We start from the raw sequence: 24,203 nt of genomic DNA on the forward strand, positions 1-24,203 counted from the left end.
GCTGGCAGTGGGTGCCATGGGTGCTGTCATCCTGGGGGTTTGGGGCTGGCAGTGGGTGCCAGCACCTTGAGGTGCCATGGGGAGAGGGCTGGCAATGAGGCCATGGGTGCTGTCACCCCGGGGTGCCCATGGGGGGGTCAGGGCTGGCAGTGGGTGCTGTGGGTGCTGTCACCATGGGGGGTCAGGGCTGGCAGTGGGTGCTGTCGCCCCGGGGTGCCCATGGGGGACACAAACCTGAGGGTGCTCCCCGGCCTCCCCCCCCCCCGGGGACCCCCCGTTTCCCCCCCCCCGCCCTCCCCTGCCACTCCCAAGATGGCGCCGGGACGCCCACCACGGCACCCACCGCCCCGCGCCGTCGCCCTGTGCTGACATCACACCACCCCCCTTCAAGCGCCACACCCAAGATGGCGCCCACCCAGTCTCCCGCGTTCTTCCCTTTCCCTCCTGACCTTCCCAACATGGCGCCGCCGCCTCCCCGCGCTCCCCCGCCCCTTCTGATAACGTCAGCGCGAGAGGCGGAGCCGCTTTAAAGGGACCATGACCCCGCGGGGGCCGCCGCTGCCGCCGAGGCCGGAGCGGGGCGCGGGGCGGCGACCGGCGGCCGGTGAGTGCCGGGGTGGGGGGGGGGGAACAACAACAACAACAACGGCTTTGGGGGGGCTCGGGGGGGGGCAGATCGGGGTTTGGGGGGGGGGCAGAGCCCATGGGGGGGCAGTTTGGGGGGAGCAATTTAGTCTGGGGGGGGGATAATGTTTGGGGGGGGGATGAACCCCTGGGGGGGCGATACTGCGTGGGGGGAGCGATACTGCGTGGGGAGGGGCAATATTAGCGCGAGGGGGGGGCAGTTAGAGCCTGGGGGGAGTAGTAAAGGTGGGGGGGGGCAGGAGAAGTTGGGGGGGGATGGGAGGCGATAGTGGGGGGCGATACGGGGGGGGGCGATAGTCGTGGGGGGGGCGATACTGGTGGGGAGGGGGGGTTTGTCCGGGGGGGGGGGAGAATTTGGGGGGGGGCAGAACCAGCCGGGGGGGTAATATGGGGGGGCTGATGGGGGCAAGGGGGGGGGTAGAAGCTGGGGGGGGCTGTTGTCACCCGTGGGGGGGTGGGTTGTCACCCGTGGGGGTGTCACCAGGGCCTGGCACACCCCCACACCCCCCCCTGCCCCCACCGCAAACAGGGTGCTGGGCGCTGGCGCTGGGTGCCCCCACCCCCATAGGGTGACGTTTGGGGGGGCGGGGGGGGCGACACGTGCCAACCCCGGTGACGTCCCCGCTCCGGTGCCCACTGATGCCACCGTCACCTCCCCGGGGTGTCCTTGGGAAGGACGGCGGTGACGTGGGGGGGGGCGACGGGGGGGGGGGGACACACACGGCACCCGGCGGTGGCACCGTCGCTCGGGGACCCTCGTCGGGGTGACGGCGGTGACGGGGTGACGACGGTGACGGGTGACGACGGTGACGGGCGGTGACGGCTTCCTCACCCCACCGGGTTTTTACCCGTTCCGAGGATGTCACCCTGTTGTCACCTGTCCCTCGGTGGGGTCCCCGCGTCACAAACTTCTGATTTTTTGGGTTTGGTTTTTTTTTTTTGGTGTTTTTCATCAAATTTTGGGGTTTTTTCGCGCAGTTTTTTGCATGGGCAGAGCCCCGTCGCGACCATGGGGCAGAGCGAGTCTGAGCCGCAGGAGGAGGCGGAGGTAGGAAATGTCACCGCGGCCGATGAGGGGTGACGGTCACCCCCCCCCCCATGTGTGTGTGTGTCCCCAACCCTGGCATGGGGTGCTCAGCTGTCCCCTTGTCCCCGCAGGATGCGTCCCTGACGGCCGTGCTGCCCAAGCTCTTTGCCGAGGAGCAGCTCCCCACCGGCGCGGTGAGCACCCACGGGGGACGTGAACGTGTCCGTCCCCCCCCCCGCGTCCCCAGGGGTCGGTGGCCCCGTCCCCGGTGCTGCTGAGCACCCCCAGGGGACATAAATTTGTCCCCAAACCTTTGGGGATATGAACTCGTGTCCCCACGCCCCAGGGGATAGCGTCCCGATCCCCAACGCTGTTGAGCACCCCAAGGGGACGCAGAATTGTCCCCGTGTCCCCAGGTGACAGCATCCTGGTCCCCGATGCTGCTGAGCACCCCAAGGGGACACAGAATTGTCCCCACGCCCTTGGGGTCACAAAAACGTCCCAGTGTCTCCAGGGCACAGCGTCCCAGTCCCCAGCGCTGCTGAGCATCCTCAGGGGACACAAATTTGTCCCCACGCCCTTGGGGACACGAACTTGTCCCCATGTCCCCTGGGATCACCATCCCTGTCCCCGACGCTGCTGAGCACCCCTAGGGGACACAGAATTGTCCCCATGTCCCCAGGGGTCAGCGTCCCCATTGCCAAGGCTGTTCAGCACCCCCTGAGGGGACACAAACTTGTCCCCGTGTCCCCAGGTGACAGCATCCTGGCCCCCAATGCTGCTGAGCACCCCAAGGGGACACAGAATTGTCCCCACGCCCTTGGGGTCACAAAAACGTCCCCAGGTGACAGTGTCCCGGTCCCCGACACTGTTGAGCATCCTCAGGGGACACAAATTTGTCCCCACGCCCTTGGGGCACAAACGTGTCCCCAGGTGACAGCACCCTGGTCCCCAACGCTGTTGAGCACCCCCGGGGGACACAGAATTGTCCCCATGTCCCCAGGTGACAGCGTCCCAGTCCCCGACGCTGCTGAGCGCCCCAAGGTGACACAAACCTGTCCCCACACCCTTGGGGACACGAACTCGTCCCCATGTCCCTGTCCCCCACGCTGCTGAGCACCCCCAGGGGACACGAACTCGTCCCCGCGCCCTTGGGGACAGCGTCCCGATCCCCGATGCTGTCACACCCCCTCCCGTCCCTCCACGTCACCGAGGTGGCGGTGCCATCGGTCACCCCCCACCCCCGCCGACCCCGCGCTCGTCCCCAGGTGCTGGGGGTGATGCTCGGCCTCAGCCTCTTCGCCGTCATCGTTGCCGCCGCCATCGTGGTCCTGGTCCGCCGGCTGCGCCTTAAGAGTGAGTGACATCACTGCGGTGGCCTTGGGGACAGCGGGGGCAGGGGGTTGACAGGGCTGCACCCCGTTAACCCATCCCCATCGTGGTCCCCAGAGCTCCCTGCGCAGGGGACACCGAAATACCGTTTCCGAAAACGGGACAAGATGCTTTTCTACGGCCGCAAAATCATGCGCAAGGTGACGCTCGGGGTGACGGCTTGGGGTGGGGTGGCTTCGCGGCATCGCCATCGGGTGACACCCCGGTTTGATGTCCCCCTGATGTCTCCAGGTCTCCCAATCCACCTCCTCCCTGGTGGACACCACCATTTCCAGCACCTCACGACCCAGGATGAAGAAGAAGCTGAAGATGCTCAACATCGCCAAAAAGTGAGGTGCCACCAACGGCGGGAGAAGGACGAGACGGGGCGGGTGGTGGCCGTACCCCGACGTCACTTTGTTGTCCCCCAAGGTTCCTGCGCATCCAGAAGGAGCTGCCCACGCTGCAGCTGAAGGAGCCTCCGCCCTCGGTGCTGGAAGCCGATTTGACCGAATTCGACGTGGCCAATTCCCATCTTCCCTCCGAGGTCCTCTACATGCTCAAAAATGTCCGGTGAGGCTCAGGATCCATCCCTGGGGGTCAGGATCAGGCCCCCAAAGGGGGTCAGGATCCGTCCCCAGGGGGTCAGGATCTTGTTCCAGGGTCAGGATCGGGACCTAGGAGGGTCAGGATCCATCCCCAGGGCTGAGGATCCATCCCCAGGGGTGCCAGGATCCATCCCCAAGGATCAGGATCTTGTTCCAGGGTCAGGATCAGACCCCAGAGGGGCCAGGATCCATCCCGGGGGGTCAGGATCTTGTTCCAGGGTCAGGATCAGGCCCCAAAGGGGTCAGGATCCATCCCAGGGGCGTCAGGATCCACCCCAGGGGGATCAGGATCAGGACCCAGGGGGGTCAGGATCCATCCCTGGGGGTCAGGATCTTGCTCCAGGTTCAGGATCAGGCCCCAAAGGGGTCAGGATCCATCCCTGGGGGTCAGGATTCGGCCCCAGGGATCAGGATCCAACCCTGGGAACTGTACGGGGAGGCCGGACCACCCCGTTGAAGGATGCTCTCCCCACTGCATCCCCATCGCCACGGCAACTGGCCCCTGGGGTGGCTCCGGAGGACCGGGGCGGGTCCCGGTGGGCTCTGTGTCACCCGCTGTCACCGGTCCTTGTCCCCAAAGGGTGTTGGGCCACTTCGAGAAACCGTTGTTCCTGGAGCTTTGCAAGCACATGGTTTTCCAGCAGTGCCAACAAGGTGACTACGTTTTCCGTCCCGGACAACCCGACACCAGCATCTACGTGCTGCAGGACGGCAAGTTGGAGCTCTTCCTCACCGAACCGGTGCGGGGACGGGGACAACGAGGGGGACGGGGACGTAGCAAGGGGATGGGGAAGCTGTGGGAGATGGGGATGGAAAGAGCAAGGCGGGGTTTGTGCTTCGCAGGATGGGAAGGAGACGGTGATGAAGGAGGTGTTCCCTGGGGACAGTGTGCACAGCCTGCTCAGCATCCTTGATGTCATCACGGTACCGACATCATGGCTGTCTCCAACACCCTCCCATGACTGTGGCTGTCCCCAAGCCCCCTAAACCTGGTTGTGGCTGTCCCCAAGCCCCCTAAACCTGATGATGGCCATCCCCAAACCCCCTCAGCTTGATCAGGGCTGTCCCCAAGCCCCTCCAGCCCAACCGTGGCCATTCCCAAGCCCAGCGTGGCTGTCCCCAAGCCCCACTAGCGGTCCCCAAGCCCCACCAGCCCAACCATGGCCATCCCCAAGCCCAACATGGCTGTCCCCAAGCCCCACCAGTGGTCCCCAAGCCCCACCAGCCCAACCATGGCCATCCCCAAGCCCAACGTGGCTGTCCCCAAGCCCCACCAGTGGTCCCCAAGCTCCACCAGCCCAACTGTGGCCGTTCCCAAGCCCAACCAGCCAAAAGTCTGGTGCCACCATCAGACTTCATCAGCTCCTAGCTGCCACTGTCCCCTATCCATGGCCGGGATGGACCTCCCCATCCCAGCAAGGCCACTGACACCACGACCATGTCATGTAGGGCCACCAGCGACCATACCGCACAGTGTGTGCCCGGGCGGCGGAGGACTCCACTGTCCTACGGCTGCCGGTCGAAGCCTTCTCAGCTGTCTTCGAGAAGTACCCCGAGAGTTTGGTGCGGGTGGTGCAGGTGATTTTGGGTCTGGGCGGGGCGGCACGGGGAGGGTCCCTTGGGGTGACAGGGACCACTGATGGCTTCTTGTCCCCCCCTTAGATCATCATGGTGCGCCTACAGCGCGTCACCTTCTTGGCTTTGCACAACTACCTTGGCTTGACGAACGAGCTCTTCAGCCACGTGAGTTTGTGGCAAAAATGGTGGCGCCGGGCCGGATCCGGACCGCTGTGTCCACCCCCCCACCCAGCCCCGCTGATGTCCCCCCCCCCACCCTTTGCAGGACATGCAACCGCTACGGCTCTTCCCCCAACCCGGCCATGCCGCCCGCACCAGCCCCGTCCGCCACGGCAAGCGGGGGCTCGGCGGTGCCGATGAGGGCAGGGAACCGGGTAAGAGCCAGGAAGGGGATGCTGGGACCCCCCCCCTCCCCGACGTTCCACCACCAGGGTGCTCAGGGTGGTCTCCTCCTGCAGCCGACCCGCTGAAAGCTGGAGGCCTGGAGACCGCCACGCCGCCGCCGCCACTGTTGAGCCGCTGCATCTCCATGCCGGTGGATATCTCCGGTGGGTCGGAGGCTGGAGGAGGTGGGAAGGGGGGATGTCGGGGGGTCATGGAGCCCCCCCAGCAGGGTAGTGCATCTCCCTCAAGATCATGCATCCCCCTCCCCAGGACATGCAATGCTCCCCCCCTCAATGCTCCCCCCCGCAATGCTCGTGCACCCCATGCTTGTGCACCCACCAATGCTCGTGCACCCCAATGCTCGTGCATCCCCCCTACCCCAGCATCCCCCCACTCGGACACTGGTGACCCCCCCTCCCGGGTCCCCTCCCTCACCCATCGCAGGTATCCAGAAGGGTCCCCGCTCCGATTTCGACATGGCCTACGAGCGTGGCCGCATCTCGGTGTCGCTGCAGGAGGACAGCACCGGTGCCTTGGCCGCCTTCTCCAGGGTAAGGCCGGATCCGGCAACACCGCGTCCACCCGGATCTCCCCCACCGGCGCTGCCAGGGTGGTCGCGGATGGGTGCCGGAGCTGTTGCGTCTCCCTGCAGTCCGTCTCGCACGAGCCCAAGGAGCGCAAGTCGGTGACGGTGGAGGAGCAGCCGTCTGGTGTCTACCACTACAACTACTGCGAGGACGATTCGGCAACTGGGGACTGTCCCTTTGGACCCTACCAGGGCCGCCAGACCAACGCCATCTTCGAGGCTGCCAAGCGAGAGCTGGTCAAACTCATGAAGGTGGAGGTGAGGACGGAAACGGTGCTGGCATGGGGGAATTGTGGCTTTGTGGTGGTCCTCTGTTGCGTCGTGGTGGGTCCCTGTTGCTTTGTGGCGGGTCCTTGTGGCCTTGTGGTGGTCCCCATGTCCTCACGATGGTCCCCATCACCTCATATGGTGCTGTTCTTCCCTCTAGGACCCTTCTCTCCTCAACAACCGTGTCTTGCTCCATCATGCCAAAGCTGGGACAGTCATTGCCCGTCAAGGGGACCAGGTGGGTCTGGGTTTGGGGGAACTGGTGTGGAATCTTGCTCCCCCCACCCTGTATTTCCATGGGGTGCTACTCTTCCTACTCCTGCCCTATGGGTGGTGGAGGGGGAGCCATCTGGAGGGTGCAAAACACCACCCTGTGAAGAGGAGTGGAAGAAACCCTAAGTGATGATGCCGGTGGGACCCCTCATGCCTGGCTGTCCGAGGTGGCCCCCAACAGTGATAGGGTGCCATTTTGGCAGGATGTGAGCCTCCACTTTGTGCTGTGGGGCTGCCTACACGTGTACCAGCGGATGATCGACAAGGCGGAGGACGTCTGCCTCTTCTTGACGCAGCCCGGTGAGATGGTGGGACAGCTGGCTGTGCTCACCGGCGAGCCCCTCATCTTCACCATCAAGGCCAACCGTGACTGCACCTTTCTCAAGATCTCCAAGTCGGACTTCTACGAGTGAGTCCCAGTGCCGGTAGAGGAAGTTTTGGGGCAAAGGGTTGGTGCCAAAGGGGATTCCTGGGGTGAGCACTATGGTGGCATCTCTTGGGGCCACCACCGTGTCCCCCAACTGCTCTTGACCTGTAGGATCATGCGGGAGCAGCCCAGCGTGGTGCTGAGTGTCGCCCACACTGTGGCTGCCCGTATGTCACCCTTCGTGCGCCAGATGGACTTTGCCATTGACTGGATGGCGGTGGAGGCCGGCCGGGCGCTCTACAGGTGGGGACCAACGGGTGGGTGCCCACCTCAACGTGATGAGGACCAGCTTGGCAGGGGGTTGACTTCCCACTGGTGGTGTTCCCCAGGCAGGGTGACAAGTCAGACTGTACCTACATCGCGCTCAACGGACGTCTCCGCTCCGTCATCCAGAAGGGCAGTGGCAAGAAGGAGCTCATCGGGGAGTACGGCCGTGGGGACCTCATCGGTGTGGTGAGAGCTGTGTTGGGGTCGGGAGGTGGACACTCTGTAGGTCTGGCTGGTACATCTTGGCTATATGTTTTCTTCTCCAGGTGGAAGCCCTCACCCGGCAGCCCCGTGCCACCACGGTCCATGCAGTCCGGGACACGGAGCTGGCCAAGCTGCCTGAGGGCACCTTGAATAACATCAAGCGCAGATACCCCCAGGTACCCCCAGATCCCCATCCTGGAGTCTGTACCCTCTTCCCATGGAAGCAGCATGTCCCCACGTCCCCCCCAAGTCGGTGTCTGCGACACTCATTTAAAACCAGCTTAAATTAAGGAATTAAAGACGTGATTAGAGCTGTTGGGGGAGAAGGGCTGATGTACTAAAGGGTTGTTCTTCTCTGAGGTCCCCAAGGATGGGTGGTGGTGGTGGCACCCAAAAAATGCGTGTAGGACATCAGTTTGGGGTGTTAATGAGTCTCCAGCTTGGGAAGCCCTGCCAGGTCTGATGGCCATCCTCATCCTCATGCCTGCAGGTTGTCACCCGCCTCATCCACCTCCTGAGCCAGAAAATCTTGGGAAACCTTCAGCAGCTCCGTGGCCCCTTTGCAAGTAGGTCCCAAAGGGACAAAGAGGTGCCCTCTTCAGGGCTGGTGGCCATCATCAAAGCAGCACATGGAAGGTGTCCACCACCCCATCGTCTCTGTCCATTCAGGCTCCGGCTTGGGCATGGCCTCCAGCTCAGAGCCCACCAACCCCACCAGCAACCTGTCAACTGTGGCGGTGCTGCCAGTGTGCGACGATGTGCCCACGGCTGCCTTCACGCTGGAGCTCAAGCACGCGCTCAACGCCATCGGTGAGTGCCAGTGTGGTGGTGACCACGGCATGGTTGGTAGCCATGCATGGAGGTGACCATGGTCTTGTGGCATGGTGGGCATCATGGCATGGTGACCATCACAGTCCCATGGCACGATGGTGACCACAGCGTGGTGGTGACCACAGTCCTATGACGTGGAGGGAACCATGGTATGGTGATGACCAGAGCCCCACAGCATGGTGGTGACCACAGCCCCATGGCATGGTGGTGACCATGTCCCCACCTCTCCCAGGTCCCACACTGCTCCTCACCAGTGACATCATCCGTGCCCGTCTTGGCTCCTCAGCGCTGGACAGGTAAGTCCCATTGGGAGGAACATCACTGGTGACCCACTACTGTGCCATTCGCTGACCCCTCCATCTTGGCAGCATCCAGGAGTACCGGCTGTCAGGCTGGCTGGCACAGCAGGAGGACATCCACCGCATCGTCCTGTACCAAACTGACTGTACCCTGACGCCGTGGACCGTGCGCTGTATCCGTCAAGCCGACTGCATCCTCATTGTAGGGTTGGGCGACCAAGAACCGGCTCTGGGAGAGGTGAGGTGGCGGGTAGGCGGTGGTGGGACAACACCTCGCTGGGTGGCTGATGGCTTCTACAGCTGGAGCAGATGCTGGAGAACACAGCCGTGCGTGCGCTGAAGCAGTTGGTCCTCCTACACCGTGAGGATGGTCCCAGCCCTTCCCGCACCGTTGAGTGGCTCAACATGCGCAGCTGGTGCTCGGGCCACCTCCACATCAAGTGTCCCCGGCGTGTCTTCTCCCGCCGTAGCCCCACCAAACTGGTACGTAAGTCCCCAGGGTGACCTTGGTGGTCCACCGCTGTCATCGTCACCCATCGTCCATCCCATCCGCAGCGGGAGATGTATGAGAAGGTATTTGAGAAGAGCGCCGACCGGCACAGCGACTTCTCCCGGTTGGCACGGGTCCTCACCGGCAACACCATCGCCCTCGTCCTGGGGGGTGGTGGAGCCAGGTGGGTGCCGTGCCATGGCAGGATGCGACCTGGTGGGGTGGGGATCCTGCTCTCATCCATCCTCCTCTTTTATCTCCTCTGTCCATCCAGGGGTTGCTCCCATATCGGGGTGATCAAGGCGATGGAGGAGTCGGGGATCCCCATCGACATGGTGGGTGGCACCTCCATCGGCGCCTTCATTGGGGCACTCTATGCCGAGGAGCGCAGCGCCGTCCGCACAAAGCAGCGGGCACGCGAGTGGGCCAAGGTGGGTGCTGTGGCACTTCCCCCACCCTGGCGAAGGCCCTTCCTGCCTGTGGCCAGCCCTGCCTGGGGTGTTTCTACAGCATCTCCTTCCTCCTTTGCTTCTTCCTCTTCTTTCTCCTTCGTCTTCTTCCTCTTCTTCTTCTTCCTCCTTTGCCTTTTCTCTTCCTGTTCTTCTTCCTCCTTTGCCTTTTCTCTTCCTGTTCTTCTTCCTCCTTTGCCTTTTCTCTTCCTTTTTCTTATTCTTCCTCCTCCACTTTCTTCTCTCCTTTTTTCTTCTGCTGCTTATTTCTCCTCCTCTTCTTTCATTTTTCTTTTGCCTCCTTCTTATTCCTCCTTCATCTTCCTCCTCCTCCTTCTTCTCCTTATTCTTCTTCTTAATCCTTCTCCTCCTTTCTTTTCCTCCGCCTCCTTCTTCATCCTTCTCCTCCTTTTTCTTCCTCCTCTTCCTTCTTCTCTTCTTCTTATTCATCCTCCTCCTCCTCCAGTGCATGAATTCGGTGTTCGAGACCGTCCTGGACCTCACTTACCCCATCACCTCCATGTTTTCGGGTTCAGCCTTCAACGCCAGCATCAACAAGGTTTTCCAGGACAAGCAGATCGAGGTACGTCACATGGACACTCCCCAGGACTGCACCCACCTGTGGTGGGGGGTCCTACCAGCTCCCCACCCACCCACCACCATCTCCACGGTGTCACCCACCCCATCTTGTCCCCGCAGGACCTGTGGCTGCCCTACTTCAACGTCACAACCGACATCACGGCCTCGGCCATGCGGGTGCACACGGATGGTAAGAGTTCCCCGGGGAACCGGAGAAGTGGTGTTTTCCCAGAGCCACCTGGTGCTGGTGACCCCACCAGGCTTCGGTCCCCATGGGGATCTGGCTGTGCCCCACGTCCTCGGTGGGGTTGGGGGAAGAATTGGGGTGCAGAGTTGCATCCCGACACCCTGATCATGCATGTCCCCCTCTAACTTATCTGCTCACCACTAACCCCAGTAACCCACGCTCACGGCATGTGGAGCACGGGGACACGGTGGCAGTGCTGGGGATGCCGTGGTGGTGGTGGGGATGATGCCGTGGTGGTGGTGGGGATGATGCCGTGGTGGGGATGATGCCGTGGTGGTGGTGGGAACATCACGGTGGTGGGGATGTTGCGGTGGCTGCCCCTCCTCCTTGCCTGGTGTTGGAGCTCACCTGGGACATTGAGCCGTCCACAGGGTGCACGCGGTGGCTCGTAAGCAGCCTGGCTCTTGCTCTGCCTGCTCCTCTGGCCTCTAACGCCAACTAATCCCTGCTCACCACCCCTAACCCTCTGGAGACCATCTCACCCGTCCATCCTTCCCCAGCCCGGCGTGGCCGAGGTTCTTTCCCTTGGTCTTGGGGCTGTGATTGTCCCGCCGGTGCGGTGGCAGCATCCTCGGTCACCCATCGCCAGGTGCTCGGGCATGTCCCATCCCCCCGTGGCCGTGACCATGTCCTCTCCCTCCGGCAGGCAGCCTTTGGCGCTACGTCCGAGCCAGTGCGTCTTATACCCCCTACCTGCCTCCGCTCTGCGACCCCAAGGACAGCCACTGGCTCGTGGACGGCTGCTATGTTAACAATGTCCCAGGTCAGCATCTCGCTCGCCGGGGTCACCAGACCCCCCCCCCCCCCAAAAAAACCAACCCAACACCCCCTATCCACCCCCCAAAACCACATCCCATCCAAGGTTGAATCACCTGGGCTTTGCAAACGACCGGTCAGGGCGTGCGACGGGTTCCTCTGCCACCCGTGGGTGCCCGTTGGGCACCCATGGGGTGCAGATGTCCCCGGGCGCGGGCAGGGGCGAGGGGCAGCCCCCACCCCGGGTGGGATTTCGGACGGGCCGTGCTCATTGCGTTTGTTCCCGCCGGCGCAGGCTCGCTCTGGCGGTACGTGCGAGCCAGCATGACCCTTTCTGGGTACCTACCGCCACTCTGCGACCCCAAGGACGGCAACTTACTGATGGACGGTGGTTACATCAACAACCTGCCAGGCAAGTAGCAGCTCAACGCCATTGATGCCACCGCCCAACCGGGGCGACAGCCAACGTGGTGCCAAGTCTTGCCCCGGGGGCGGTGGCGGGTGGTTGGGTGGGGGCTGCATGGCCACTGTGAGATGGGTTCTCAATGGCCAGAGATGTTGAGGTTGGATTTGGGACATCTTGCTTGGTTTTGCATCTTCTTGGTGTCTTTGTTGTTGGGCCTCTGAAGGCGTCTTCATTGTCTTTCATGTGCAAAAAATGTCCATCCATCTTGCATCATCTCTTGGTGTCCTCAGTACCAGGTGGTTTCCCAGGCCATCTTCATATTTCTTCATGTGCAAGATGCATCCCTTCATCCTGCATCATCTCTTGGTGTCTTCAGTGTTGGGCATCCTCTCAGGGCATCTTCATCCTCCTTCACGTGCCAAAAGCGTCATGCAATCTTTCATCATCTCCTGGTGTCATTGGCACCAGGTGGCTTCCCAGAGAATCTTCATCCTTCCTGACATGCAGAAAATGTCCCTCCATCTTGCATCATCTCTGCATGTCCTTAGCACCCTCCTAGAGCATCTCCATGTTCCTTAGGTGCCAACCACCTTCTTCCATCCTGCATCATCTTCTCTTGGTGTCCTTGGTATTGGGTATTCTCTCAGGGCATCTCTGTCCTCCTCCAGGTACAGGCCATCTCCCTCCCTCCTGCACCATCTTTAGTGTCCTCCTGGGACATCTTCATGCTTCCTCATGTGCAAGCCACCTTTGTCCATCTCTCATCATCCTCTCTTGATGGTCTCAGCTCCAGATGCCCTCCTTGGGCATCTCTGTCCTTCACCTGCAAGACACCTCCATTTGTCTTGTCCCATCTCTTTGTGGCCCTGGGTGCCTTCCTGAGGCACTTTCATGTGCAAGCCACCTTTGTCCATTCTGCCTCATCTTCTCCTGGTGCCCTCTGCACCAGGTCACCTCCTTGAGGCATCTCCATCCTCATTCATGTGCAAGCCACCTCCTGTCATCTCAAACTATCTCTTGGTGTCCTCCTTGCTCCTTCTTATGCAAGCTACCTCCCTCCATTCTGTGTCATCTCCTGGTGTCCTTGCCACCAGGCCCCCTCCCAGGACATCTCCATCCTTTTTCAGGTGCAAGTGACCTTCCTCCATCCTACACCATGTTTCGGTGTCTTTGATACTGAGTGGCCTCCTGTGGCATCTTTGTGCTCCTTCATTTCAAAGCCACCTTCCTCCATCCTGCATCATCGTTTCTTGATGTCATCGGCACTGGGTGCCCTCCTGCAGCATCTTCATCGCCCTTCATATCTAATCCACCTCCCTCCATCTTGTATCGCATTTTGGAGTCTTCAGCACCAGGTGCCCACCTGGAGCATCTCCATCCTCTTCCATGTGCAAGCCGTCTCCATCCACCTCGCATTGTCTCTTGGTGTCCTCACCACTGGGTGTCCTTCTGGGGCATCTCCATGCTCCTTTGCATCCCACCACAGATGCTGCAACTTGCCTGTGCCCTCCCATCACACCAGCACGTGCACCAGGTTGCATCACTGCTCTGCTCCCCACCGGCACGTCCTGCCGCTGGGCTCCTGCCCCCAGCTCCAGCACCCATGGGACATTGCTGATCCCACCATGAACCCCAGCATGGCTTTGCCATCCGGCCCGGACTCGGGGACAATCCCTCACCCCCATTTCCCTGCTCTGCTCATGCCACCACTTCTTGCTGCGGGCTCAGACCAGGGGAAAGCGCGACGCTGCCGACCCAGCTTCTTCCTTTCCCACCCCACAGCTGACATCGCCCGCAACATGGGTGCCAAGACGGTGATCGCCATTGATGTGGGCAGCCAGGACGAGACGGACCTGTGCAACTATGGGGACAGCTTGTCTGGCTGGTGGCTTCTCTGGAAACGTCTTAATCCCTGGGCTGAAAAAGTCAAGGTGAGGACCGGTGGGATGCGGGGATGCTGGTGAGATGTGTGGGCAGGTTGCTGAGCACCTCATCCTTGCAGGTGCCTGACATGGCGGAGATCCAGTCCCGCCTGGCCTACGTGTCGTGCGTGCGGCAGCTGGAGGTGGTGAAGTCCAGCTCGTACTGTGAGTACATCCGCCCCCCCATCGACCGCTTCAAGACCATGGATTTTGGCAAATTCGACGAGATCTACGTGAGTTGGGAGATGGAGAGGCTGATGGGGTGCTTGGACCATTGTTTAGGGTGCCTCTGGCCATCAGTGGGGTGCCCCAAGCCATGGGTTGGGTTTCTCCAGCCATCAATTGGTGTGTCCTGGCTATGGACTGAGGTGTCTTGGCGATTAACAGGGTGCCCTGGCCACTAATGGGGTGCCCCAGATGTGAATTGGGGTGCCCTTGCCATCAGTTGGGTGTCCAGGCCATTAACAGGGTCTCCTGGAGATGAGGTAGGGTCAACCAGCAATTGATTTGGTGCCCCAGCCACCATTTAGGGGTGCTCTGGTGCACCAGTTGGGGTGTCCTGGCCATTGTTGGGGTGCCCTGGCCATCAGTTGAGTGCCTCAGCCATCGATCAGGTGTCCTGGGCCATCAGTTGGGTTGTCCTACCCATAATTTGGGGTGCCTGGGCCACTGATGGGCTGTGGCTGCTTTCTCCACAGGACGTAGGGTACCAGCACGGCAAGGTGGTCTTTGACGGCTGGAGCCGGGGCGACATCATCGAGAAGATGGTGAAGGACCGGCGGTCGGCTGACTTCTACGAGAGCAAGCGCATGGACGTGAGCGGGGGGTGGCACCAGGGCCTGTGGGTGGTGGAGGCTCCCTGGGGCATCCTGGGACAGGCCACCCTGGCCTTGGCACCCTGATTTTTTAAGGATTTTTTCCCCCCCCCCGGTCCTGGAGCCATCTTCAGGGAGCAGCACCCTGCTTGTCCCCTCTGTCTCCCCCATGTCCTTCTAGCCCTCCTGGTGCAGCTTGTGCCCCCTGGTGTCCTCCTGTCCCTCACTGGCATCCTCCTGTCTCACCCACCCTGCTCTATCCTCCTGTCCCCTTGGCCCATCTCCTGTCCCCTCAACCCTGCTCCCTCTCCTGTCCCTCACTGGCAGCCTCCTGTCCCCTTCTTGGTCCATCCTCTGTCCCCTTGGTCCATCTCCTGCCTCCACCAGCGTCCTTGTGTCCCCTCCTTGGCTATCCCCTCCTGTCCCCTTGATCCATCTCCTGTCCCCCCCAGGCATCCTTCTCCCATCCTTGGTCCATCTCCTGTCCCCTTGACCCTAGTCCATCTCCTGTCCCTCACCGGTAGCCTCCTGGCCCATCCTTGCTCCATCTCCTGTCCCACTCCCCATCACCCTTTGTCCCCTCGGTCTGTCCTGTCCCCGTGGTCCATCCTGTCCGTTTGCTCCATCTCCTGTCCCACTCCCCATCATCCTTCATCCCTTCGGTCCATCTCCTGTCCCCCCAGCCTCCTTTTGTCCCTCTCTCTGTGTCCCCTGCTGCCCATCCCCATCTCATGTCCCTCTTCCTGTCCCCTCCATCCTCACCCTCTCGCACGTGGTGGTGGTGGTGGGGCTGCTCGGGGGGCCCCCCCCACCTTTTTCCTTCCGTAGGTGCTGACGTGCCCCAGCGCTGGCTTCACCGACCTGGCGGAGATCGTGTCCCGCATCGAGCCCGCCAAGCCCTACTTGTCCGACGGATACGCCGACGGTGAGCTCGGGGTGGGGTGTCCAGGGTGCGGGGGGTCAGATCTGGGTGGGTGGGGTCTGACCCTGCACCCCCTCTGGCTCCTCCCAGAGGAGTCCGACTACCTCACCGAGTACGAGGACGAGGGGCCGGAGGCAGCACGGGGCGAGGAGGACGCGTTCGCCCCTTCCGAGTGGGCCAGCGCAGGCGCCTTGGAGGCTGTGAGTGCCCCCCACCATGGAGATCCTCCAAAATGGGGTGCTTCTGGGTTTAGGGGGGCTCCCGAGGGTGCCTCAACCCAGTGCATGGGTGCATGGGGGCATGTGGCCATGGAGACCCTTGGAAATGGGGTGCTCCTGGGTTTGGGGGCTCCCAAGGGTGCCATGATCCCGTGCATGGGGGCATGTGGCCATGGAGACCCTCCAAAATGGGGTGCTCCTGGGTTTAGGGGGGCTCCTGAGGGTGCCTCAACCCAGTGCATGGGGGCATGTGGCCATGGAGACCCTCAGAAATGGGGTGCCCCTGGGTTTGGGGGCTCCCAAGGGCGCCCTGGTCCTGTGCATGGGGTGTTCCCAGGGCAGATCCTGCTCCTGGCCATGGACACCCTCCACAGCAGGCTCAGGGACAACCCGGATCCCACGGGTGCTGCTCCATGTCCCCGTCCCAGTGTCCCCAACATGTCCCATGTCCCCCCCCCACCACCCAGGAGGAGGAGAAGACCCTGCGGTACCGCCCGAGCCCGGCCGGGGACCCCTCCGCACCCCACGCCTGAGCCCAAACGCTGCCGAAGGAGCCCGAGAGCCGGCACTACCTCCCCCTTTCTGCGGCTGGTTCCCCGGCACCGCGGCACTTTCCCGCTCGTCCCCCCCTTGTCCCCATCGCCGTCCCCAGGCTGGGGTGACTCCGGGGGACCCCCATTTCCCCCCCTCCTGCACTGTTGCACTGGCCCAAATTCCCCCTCCAAAGCCCGGCCGTGCCCCGCTGGGGAGGAGGGGAAGTGACTACTGTATATTTTCATTTTTCTTTTTTTTAATTATTATTTAAAACGAACCCAGCTGTATATTTTCTTTTTAAATTATTATTATTTAAAATTAACCCGGTGGTGCTCATCCTGTGGGGATACAAGGCTTCGAGGCCGGCACAGGGCACGATGCGTCTGGCACCGCTGGACACCCCACCTGGTGCGGCAAAAGCCGTGGTACGGTGTTGGGTGGCACGCCGTGATGCCGTATGAACACCCCCACCGCAGCACCCATGGGTGCTAGTCAAGTGCGTGGACTCGCTGGTGCAAGAGGAGGTTGGAGCTGCGGCTGTAGCGGCGGCCGCAATGGGTGCACGGGAAGGGACGCTCGCCGGCATGCGCCCGCCGGTGCCGCAGCAGTGCCGAGCGATGCCGGAAACCGCGGTGACACTGGGGACAGCGGTGAGGCCGCTCGCCCGTGTGCCGTCGGCCGTGCTCTACCAAGCTGGCTCGCTGGGCGAAGCGCTGCCCGCACTGCCCGCAGGCAAAGGGCCGCCGCTGCCCGCCGTGCGCCCGCCCGTGAGCCGCCAGCGCTGCCTGTCGCCCGAAAACCTGCCCGCACTGCCCGCAGGCAAAGGGCCGCTGCCCGCCGTGGGTGCCCGCGTGCGCCCGGAGGTGCGCCCGCTGGGTGAAGCGTCGCCCACACTGCCCGCAAGCGTGGGGCCGGACGCCAGCGTGGCCCCGACGGTGCCGCAGGAGGTTGGCGCGGTCGGCGAAAGCCCGTGGGCATTCGGGGCAGGCGTGGGGCCGTTGGCCGGCGTGGGCGCTGCGGCGGTGCTGGGCCAGGTAAGCGCTTTGGGTGTAGGCACGGGGACAGTCGGGGCAGCGGTGTGGGCGCTCGCCGGTGTGCACCAGCTGGTGCCGCAGCAGCGTGGCGCTGAGGGCGAAGGCTTTGCCGCACTCGCCGCAGGGGAAGGGGCGTTCGCCGGTGTGTGCCAAGCGGTGCCGGGCCAGGTGAGCCCGCTGGCGGAAGCGGCGCCCGCAGTCACCGCAGGCGTGGGGCCGTTCGCCGGTGTGGGTCTGAGCATGCCGGGCCAGCGTGGAGCGGAGGGCGAAGGCTTTGCCACACTGCAGGCAGAGGTGCGGGCGTCCCATGCCGTGGGCGCCCTGGCGGTGTTGGGCGAGGTGGGCGCTTTGCCGAAAGCGCTGCCCGCACTCGGCGCAGGCGAAGGGACGCTCGCTCGTGTGCGCCCGCTGGTGTACCAGCAGCCCCGCGCTGCCGGCAAAAGCTTTGCCGCACTCGGCGCAGGCGAAGGGGCGCTCGCCTGTGTGCCTTCGCCGGTGCGTGGCGAGCGCCGCTCGGTCGCAGAAGCCGCGGCCGCACTCGGTGCAGGAGAAGGGGCGTTCGGCTCCGTGCAGCACCTGGTGCCGCATCAACGTGGCGCTCGCCCAGAACCGCTTCCCGCACACCCTGCACCGAAAGGGACGGGCACCCGCTGCCGTGGCCTCACCATCGTGCCAGCTTGGCTTGGCGGCATCCTCCTCGCGCTGGTTCTGCGGGGCTGATTTGGCGCTGCCAGCATCCGCCATGTCCTGGCATTGTATCCCCAAATCGGCTCTGCTGGTGGCTGCCTCGTCCCGGCACCCTGGCATCAGTTTGGAGCTGCTAGATTCTGCCTGGTTCTGGTTTTGTGTCCCCAAATCTGTGCTGCCGATGTCTGCCTGGCCCTGGCACGCCGGCATCGGTTCGGCACTGTCAGCACGCACTTCATCCTGGCGTTGCAGCCCCAAATCGGCACAGCCAGCATCACCCCAATGCATCAGCGTGGTTTTGGCAATGCCGGTGCCTGCCCTGTCCTTGCTGCCTGGTGTCGGTTCGGTGCTGCCAGCATCAGCCCGACGTTGGCACGGTGGCCTCAGCTCAGCACTGCCGGTGTCTTCACCGTCGTGACTCGCCAGCATCGATTCGGTGCTGCCGGCATCTGCACCAGACTGGCATCGTGGCCCCAAATCGGCGCTGCCGGTGTCCATCCTGTCCCAGCACCCTGGTGCGGTTTTGGTGCTGCCGGTGTCCTCCTGGGTCCTGTCTGCCGTACAAGGAGAGAAGGGGTGAGCAGGCAGCACCCACGGGGGGTCACCCCAGGGGGGGTGGGGGTGGTTCCCCTCCAGGTACCACGGATGCCGGGCCACCGGTGATGGGTGCTGGGCCCAGCTGGTGCAAGGGCCACGGGTGATGGGGACACGGCCCCGTTGGCAGCCCGGTGCCCTGGTACCAGGCCGGTACACCCATCCCCCGGCCAGTAACCGGGCCCCGGTACAGCCCCCTTCTACCCGGTATGGGATCCCCTGGCTCGCTGGTACCGAATCCTCCTGTACCGGCTCCCTGTTCGCAGTATCCCCCGGTCCCCGCTCCCCCCGTACCGACACCCCCCCCCCCCGGTATTCCCCAGTCCCTGCTCCCCGGTGCCGGCCCCCCGCCGTTCCCGGTATCCCGCAGTTCCAGCTCCCCCCGTACCGATCCCCGGTACGTGCTCCCGGTGCTGGCCCCCCCCTCCCCGGTATCCCCCGGTTCCCGATCCCCCCGTACCGACCCCCGGTACCTGCTCCCCGGTCCTCGCTCCCCCCCCTTCCCGGTATCCCCCGGTCCCTGCTCCCCGGTGCCGGCCCCCCGCCGTTCCCGGTATCCCTCAGTTCCAGCTCCCCCCGTACCGACCCCCGGCCCCTGCTCCCGGTGCCGATCCCCCGGTCCCGGCTCCCCCCGTACCGACCCCCGGTACCTGCTCCCGGTGCCGGCCCGCCCCCCCCCGCCGTTCCCGGTGTTCCCCCCCGGTCCCGCGCTCGGCCCCGCCCCCCGGCGGCTCCGCTCCCGTCGTGACGGCGCCACCTGGCGGCCGCGGGCCGCGCTGCACCGCGGGGACCCCCGGGACACACGTGGGGGGGACACGCGTGGGGACCCCTGCGGGGACGGGAAGGGGTGTAGGGTGGCCCTCAGGGCCACACGTAGGGACAGGAGAGGTGTAGGGGTCCTGCGAGGTGGGGGGGGGGAACCGTGGGGACGTGCGGCACGGCCACGGCAAAACCGTCACCGTGACGGGACAGCCGGCACGGCCACGGGACACCCGGCAATGCCGCAGCACGCCCGGCACCACTAAGGGATGGCTGGGACAGCCACGGCACAGCCACGGCACAGCCACCACCTGCCACGGCACACCTGGCACAGCCACGGGACAGCCGGTACTGCCATGGGACAGCAGGCACCTCCACGGTACGCTTGGCACAGCCACGGCACACCCGGCACGGCCACTGGACAGGCAGCACAACCACAGGACATCGGGCACCACCATGAGGCACCCAGCTTCACCGTGGCACACGCAGCACAACCACTGGGCGCCTGGCAAAACCATGGGACACCCAGCGTCACTGTGACACAACCACGGGACACCTAGCAACACCATGGAACAGGTTTTGGGGCTGGCAGCCCTTTTGGGGCTGGTACCTTCGGCGTGGGAGCAGGGGCTCGACTTTTACAGTTTGGAGGTGCTGGACGAAGATCTCGAGCGAGAGGGATGGTTAAGGTGGCGTTCAGACCCTTTCCATGGGTAGATTTACCCGCAGCCCCACTGCCAGTGAGGATGTTAAAGGACCACTCAGACAAGTTTCTGTCTAGAAACATCTCCTCCGTGGCTGGTATTTCTGTTGTGCTTTAAGGAGAAAATCTTCCCAGCTGTGTGCTGGGGCTGGGTGGCCCAGGTGGGTGTGGTGAGGATGGGGCTGGGCTTAGGTTTGAAAAGGGCTGCAGGTGGGAAAAGGGCAGGGCTGGCTCTGCTGTGTCAAGGGCTGTAGCTGGTGAGGGGTTTTCCTGTGCTTACTTGCACTCGGGAGCTGGCCTAGGAGAGAAATGAAGGGGCCGCCACAGACAGCTGTCTCTGATAAGAAATAGCAGGTCCCTGTGGCAAGGTTGGATCCCTCCCAGCAATCCCCAACTTCAGGCACCACCAGCACACAGCGCCGGGAGCTCAGGGCCTCCGTTGGCTGCACAGGTGAGCTGCCGTGCGTCCAGGAAGCCTGGTGGGAGAGGAGTGTGGAGGCACCCGCCACTTGCTCCTGGGTGGGCGAGGGTCGGGCAGCTGGCACTACGCAGGAGGAAGTGGCACAGGCAGAGAGACGCCTCGGGGTGGTTAACATCTCCCATGGGTGTCCGGAGGAGCGGAGAGTCGTGTGTCCAGGCCCAGCCCTGCCATGATTCTCCACATCTCTGCCTTCCTCCTTCCTGTCGCAGCCTCCATCACCTTTTCAGCCTGGCCGGCTAGGCAAGCCCGCAGCCCCAATGCGAGTGGGGCTGTGCGAGGGCCGTTGAGGGAGGTTTGAGGCCAGGCATCCGTTTTGGGGCTGGCACCTTTGGCCTGGGAGCAGGGGCTCGACGTTTGAAGTTTGGAGGGTTAAGGCTGCTTTTGGCCGAGAGTGAGGTAAGTCGCTATGTTGGGCCCTTGCGCGGCTAGGCGAGCCCGCAGCCCCAATGCGAGTGGGGCTGTGCGAGGGCCGCTGAGGGAGGTTTGAGGCCAGGCATCCGTTTTGGGGCTGGCACCTTTGGCCTGGGAGCAGGGGCTCGACGTTTACAATTTTTTAGTGTGAAGTCTGATTTTGGCTGAGAGTGACGTAAGACGGTATGTTGAGCCCTTGCGCGGCTAGGCGAGCCCGCAGCCCCAATGCGAGTGGGGCTGTGCGAGGGCCGCTGTGGGAGGTTTGAGGCCAGGCATCCGTTTTGGGGCTGGCACCTTTGGCCTGGGAGCAGGGGCTCGACGTTTGAAGTTTGGAGGGTGAAGGCTGCTTTTGGCCGAGAGTGACGTAAGGCGTTATGTTGAGCCCTTGCGCGGCTTGGCGAGCCCACAGCCCCAATGCGAGTGGGGCTGTGCGAGGGCCGCTGAGGGAGGTTTGAGGCCAGGCATCCCTTTTGGGGCTGGCACCTTTGGCCTGGGAGCAGGGGCTCGACGTTTACAATTTTTTAGTGTGAAGGCTGATTTTGGCCGAGAATGAGGTAAGTCGCTATGTTGAGCCCTTGCGCGGCTAGGCGAGCCCGCAGCCCCAATGCGAGTGGGGCTGTGCGAGGGCCGCTGAGGGAGGTTTGAGGCCAGGCATCCGTTTTGGGGCTGGCACCTTTGGCCTGGGAGCAGGGGCTCGACGTTTACGATTTTTTAGTGTGAAGTCTGATTTTGGTCGAGAATGAGGTAAGGCGCTATGTTGGGCCCTTGCGCGGCTAGGCGAGCCCGCAGCCCCAATGCGAGTGGGGCTGTGCGAGGGCCGCTGAGGGAGGTTTGAGGCCAGGCATCCGTTTTGGGGCTGGCACCTTTGGCCTGGGAGCAGGGGCTCGACGTTTACAATTTTTTAGTGTGAAGTCTGATTTTGGCTGAGAGTGACGTAAGACGGTATGTTGAGCCCTTGCGCGGCTAGGCGAGCCCGCAGCCCCAATGCGAGTGGGGCTGTGCGAGGGCCGCTGAGGGAGGTTTGAGGCCAGGCATCCGTTTTGGGGCTGGCACCTTTGGCCTGGGAGCAGGGGCTCGACGTTTGAAGTTTGGAGGGTTAAGGCTGCTTTTGGCCGAGAGTGAGGTAAGGCGCTATGTTGAGCCCTTGCGCGGCTAGGCGAGCCCGCAGCCCCAATGCGAGTGGGGCTGTGCGAGGGCCGCTGAGGGAGGTTTGAGGCCAGGCATCCGTTTTGGGGCTGGCACCTTTGGCCTGGGAGCAGGGGCTCGACGTTTGAAGTTTGGAGGGTGAAGGCTGCTTTTGGCCGAGAGTGACGTAAGGCGTTATGTTGAGCCCTTGCGCGGCTTGGCGAGCCCGCAGCCCCAATGCGAGTGGGGCTGTGCGAGGGCCGCTGAGGGAGGTTTGAGGCCAGGCATCCGTTTTGGGGCTGGCACCTTTGGCCTGGGAGCAGGGGCTCGACGTTTACAATTTTTTAGTGTGAAGGCTGATTTTGGCCGAGAATGAGGTAAGTCGCTATGTTGAGCCCTTGCGCGGCTAGGCGAGCCCGCAGCCCCAATGCGAGTGGGGCTGTGCGAGGGCCGCTGAGGGAGGTTTGAGGCCAGGCATCCCTTTTGGGGCTGGCACCTTTGGCCTGGGAGCAGGGGCTCGACGTTTGAACTTTGGAGGGTGAAGGCTGCTTTTGGCCGAGAGTGACGTAAGGCGTTATGTTGAGCCCTTGCACGGCTAGGCGAGCCCGCAGCCCCAATGCGAGTGGGGCTGTGTGAGGGCCGCTGAGGGAGGTTTGAGGCCAGGCATCCGTTTTGGGGCTGGCACCTTTGGCCTGGGAGCAGGGGCTCGACGTTTACAATTTTTTAGTGTGAAGTCTGATTTTGGCCGAGAGTGAGGTAAGACGGTATGTTGAGCCCTTGCGCGGCTAGGCGAGCCCGCAGCCCCAATGCGAGTGGGGCTGTGCGAGGGCCGCTGAGGGAGGTTTGAGGCCAGGCATCCGTTTTGGGGCTGGCACCTTTGGCCTGGGAGCAGGGGCTCGACGTTTACGATTTTTTAGTGTGAAGTCTGATTTTGGTCGAGAATGAGGTAAGATGGTATGTTGAGCCCTTGCGCGGCTAGGCGAGCCCGCAGCCCCAATGCGAGTGGGGCTGTGCGAGGGCCGCTGTGGGAGGTTTGAGGCCAGGCATCCCTTTTGGGGCTGGCACCTTTGGCCTGGGAGCAGGGGCTCGACGTTTGAAGTTTGGAGGGTGAAGGCTGCTTTTGGCCGAGAATGACGTAAGGCACTATGTTGAGCCCTTGCACGGCTAGGCGAGCCCGCAGCCCCAATGCGAGTGGGGCTGTGCGAGGGCCGCTGAGGGAGGTTTGAGGCCAGGCATCCGTTTTGGGGCTGGCACCTTTGGCCTGGGAGCAGGGGCTCGACGTTTGAAGTTTGGAGGGTGAAGGCTGATTTTGGCCGAGAGTGAGGTAAGGCGCTATGCTGAGCCCTTGCGCGGCTTGGCGAGCCCGCAGCCCCAATGCGAGTGGGGCTGTGCGAGGGCCGCTGAGGGAGGTTTGAGGCCAGGCATCCCTTTTGGGGCTGGCACCTTTGGCCTGGGAGCAGGGGCTCGACGTTTACAATTTTTTAGTGTGAAGGCTGATTTTGGCTGAGAGTGAGGTAAGACGGTATGTTGAGCCCTTGCGCGGCTAGGCGAGCCCGCAGCCCCAATGCGAGTGGGGCTGTGCGAGGGCCGCTGAGGGAGGTTTGAGGCCAGGCATCCGTTTTGGGGCTGGCACCTTTGGCCTGGGAGCAGGGGCTCGACGTTTGAACTTTGGAGGGTGAAGGCTGATTTTGGCTGAGAGTGAGGTAAGGCACTATGTTGAGCCCTTGCGCGGCTAGGCGAGCCCGCAGCCCCAATGCGAGTGGGGCTGTGCGAGGGCCGCTGAGGGAGGTTAGAGGCCAGGCATCCCTTTTGGGGCTGGCACCTTTGGCCTGGGAGCAGGGGCTCGACGTTTACATTTTTTTATTGTGAAGTCTGATTTTGGCCGAGAATGAGGTAAGTCGCTATGTTGGGCACTTGCGCAGCTAGGCGAGCCCGCAGCCCCAATGCGAGTGGGGCTGTGCGAGGGCCGCTGAGGGAGGTTTGAGGCCAGGCATCCGTTTTGGGGCTGGCACCTTTGGCCTGGGAGCAGGGGCTCGACGTTTACAATTTTTTAGTGTGAAGTCTGATTTTGGCTGAGAATGAGGTAAGACGGTATGTTGAGCCCTTGCACGGCTAGGCGAGCCCGCAGCCCCAATGCGAGTGGGGCTGTGCGAGGGCCGCTGAGGGAGGTTTGAGGCCAGGCATCCCTTTTGGGGCTGGCACCTTTGGCCTGGGAGCAGGGGCTCGACGTTTACAATTTTTTAGTGTGAAGGCTGATTTTGGCCGAGAATGAGGTAAGTCGCTATGTTGAGCCCTTGCGCGGCT

At 63.0% G+C, this 24,203-nt stretch overlaps 2 protein-coding genes across 6 annotated transcripts; one reads left to right on the top strand and one right to left on the bottom strand.

The window, feature by feature from the left end:
• Positions 1-524: 524 nt before the first annotated feature.
• Positions 525-16,382, top strand: PNPLA6 (patatin like phospholipase domain containing 6). Of its 5 annotated transcripts, XM_054807954.1 has the most exons (37): positions 525-604; positions 1,624-1,693; positions 1,804-1,866; positions 2,941-3,028; positions 3,122-3,204; positions 3,296-3,393; positions 3,476-3,616; positions 4,232-4,391; positions 4,495-4,575; positions 5,101-5,229; positions 5,314-5,394; positions 5,495-5,603; positions 5,688-5,777; positions 6,058-6,164; positions 6,266-6,457; positions 6,627-6,704; positions 6,943-7,148; positions 7,278-7,409; positions 7,496-7,619; positions 7,700-7,813; positions 8,128-8,203; positions 8,307-8,447; positions 8,701-8,764; positions 8,837-9,005; positions 9,068-9,250; positions 9,323-9,441; positions 9,532-9,688; positions 10,173-10,289; positions 10,406-10,475; positions 11,179-11,295; positions 11,584-11,700; positions 13,477-13,625; positions 13,697-13,849; positions 14,315-14,431; positions 15,260-15,356; positions 15,444-15,553; positions 16,039-16,382. In XM_054807954.1, exons 2-37 carry the CDS (start codon positions 1,655-1,657, stop codon positions 16,102-16,104), a joined length of 4,137 nt encoding a protein of 1,378 aa, XP_054663929.1. In that variant the 5' UTR covers positions 525-604; positions 1,624-1,654; the 3' UTR covers positions 16,105-16,382. The 5 variants fall into 5 exon arrangements, with proteins under 5 accessions (XP_054663929.1, XP_054663931.1, XP_054663930.1 ...); XM_054807956.1 differs by lacking the exon at positions 11,584-11,700; XM_054807955.1 differs by lacking the exon at positions 11,179-11,295.
• An 8-nt stretch (positions 16,383-16,390) lies between these two features.
• LOC129198556 (zinc finger protein 497-like) lies at positions 16,391-18,371 on the bottom strand. Its single transcript, XM_054807960.1, has one exon. It carries the CDS (start codon positions 18,322-18,324, stop codon positions 16,594-16,596), a length of 1,731 nt encoding a protein of 576 aa, XP_054663935.1. The 5' UTR covers positions 18,325-18,371; the 3' UTR covers positions 16,391-16,593.
• Positions 18,372-24,203: the final 5,832 nt, after the last annotated feature.

This window comes from Grus americana, chromosome 33, assembly GCF_028858705.1.
Source record: "Grus americana isolate bGruAme1 chromosome 33, bGruAme1.mat, whole genome shotgun sequence".
Lineage (NCBI taxonomy): Eukaryota > Metazoa > Chordata > Aves > Gruiformes > Gruidae > Grus > Grus americana.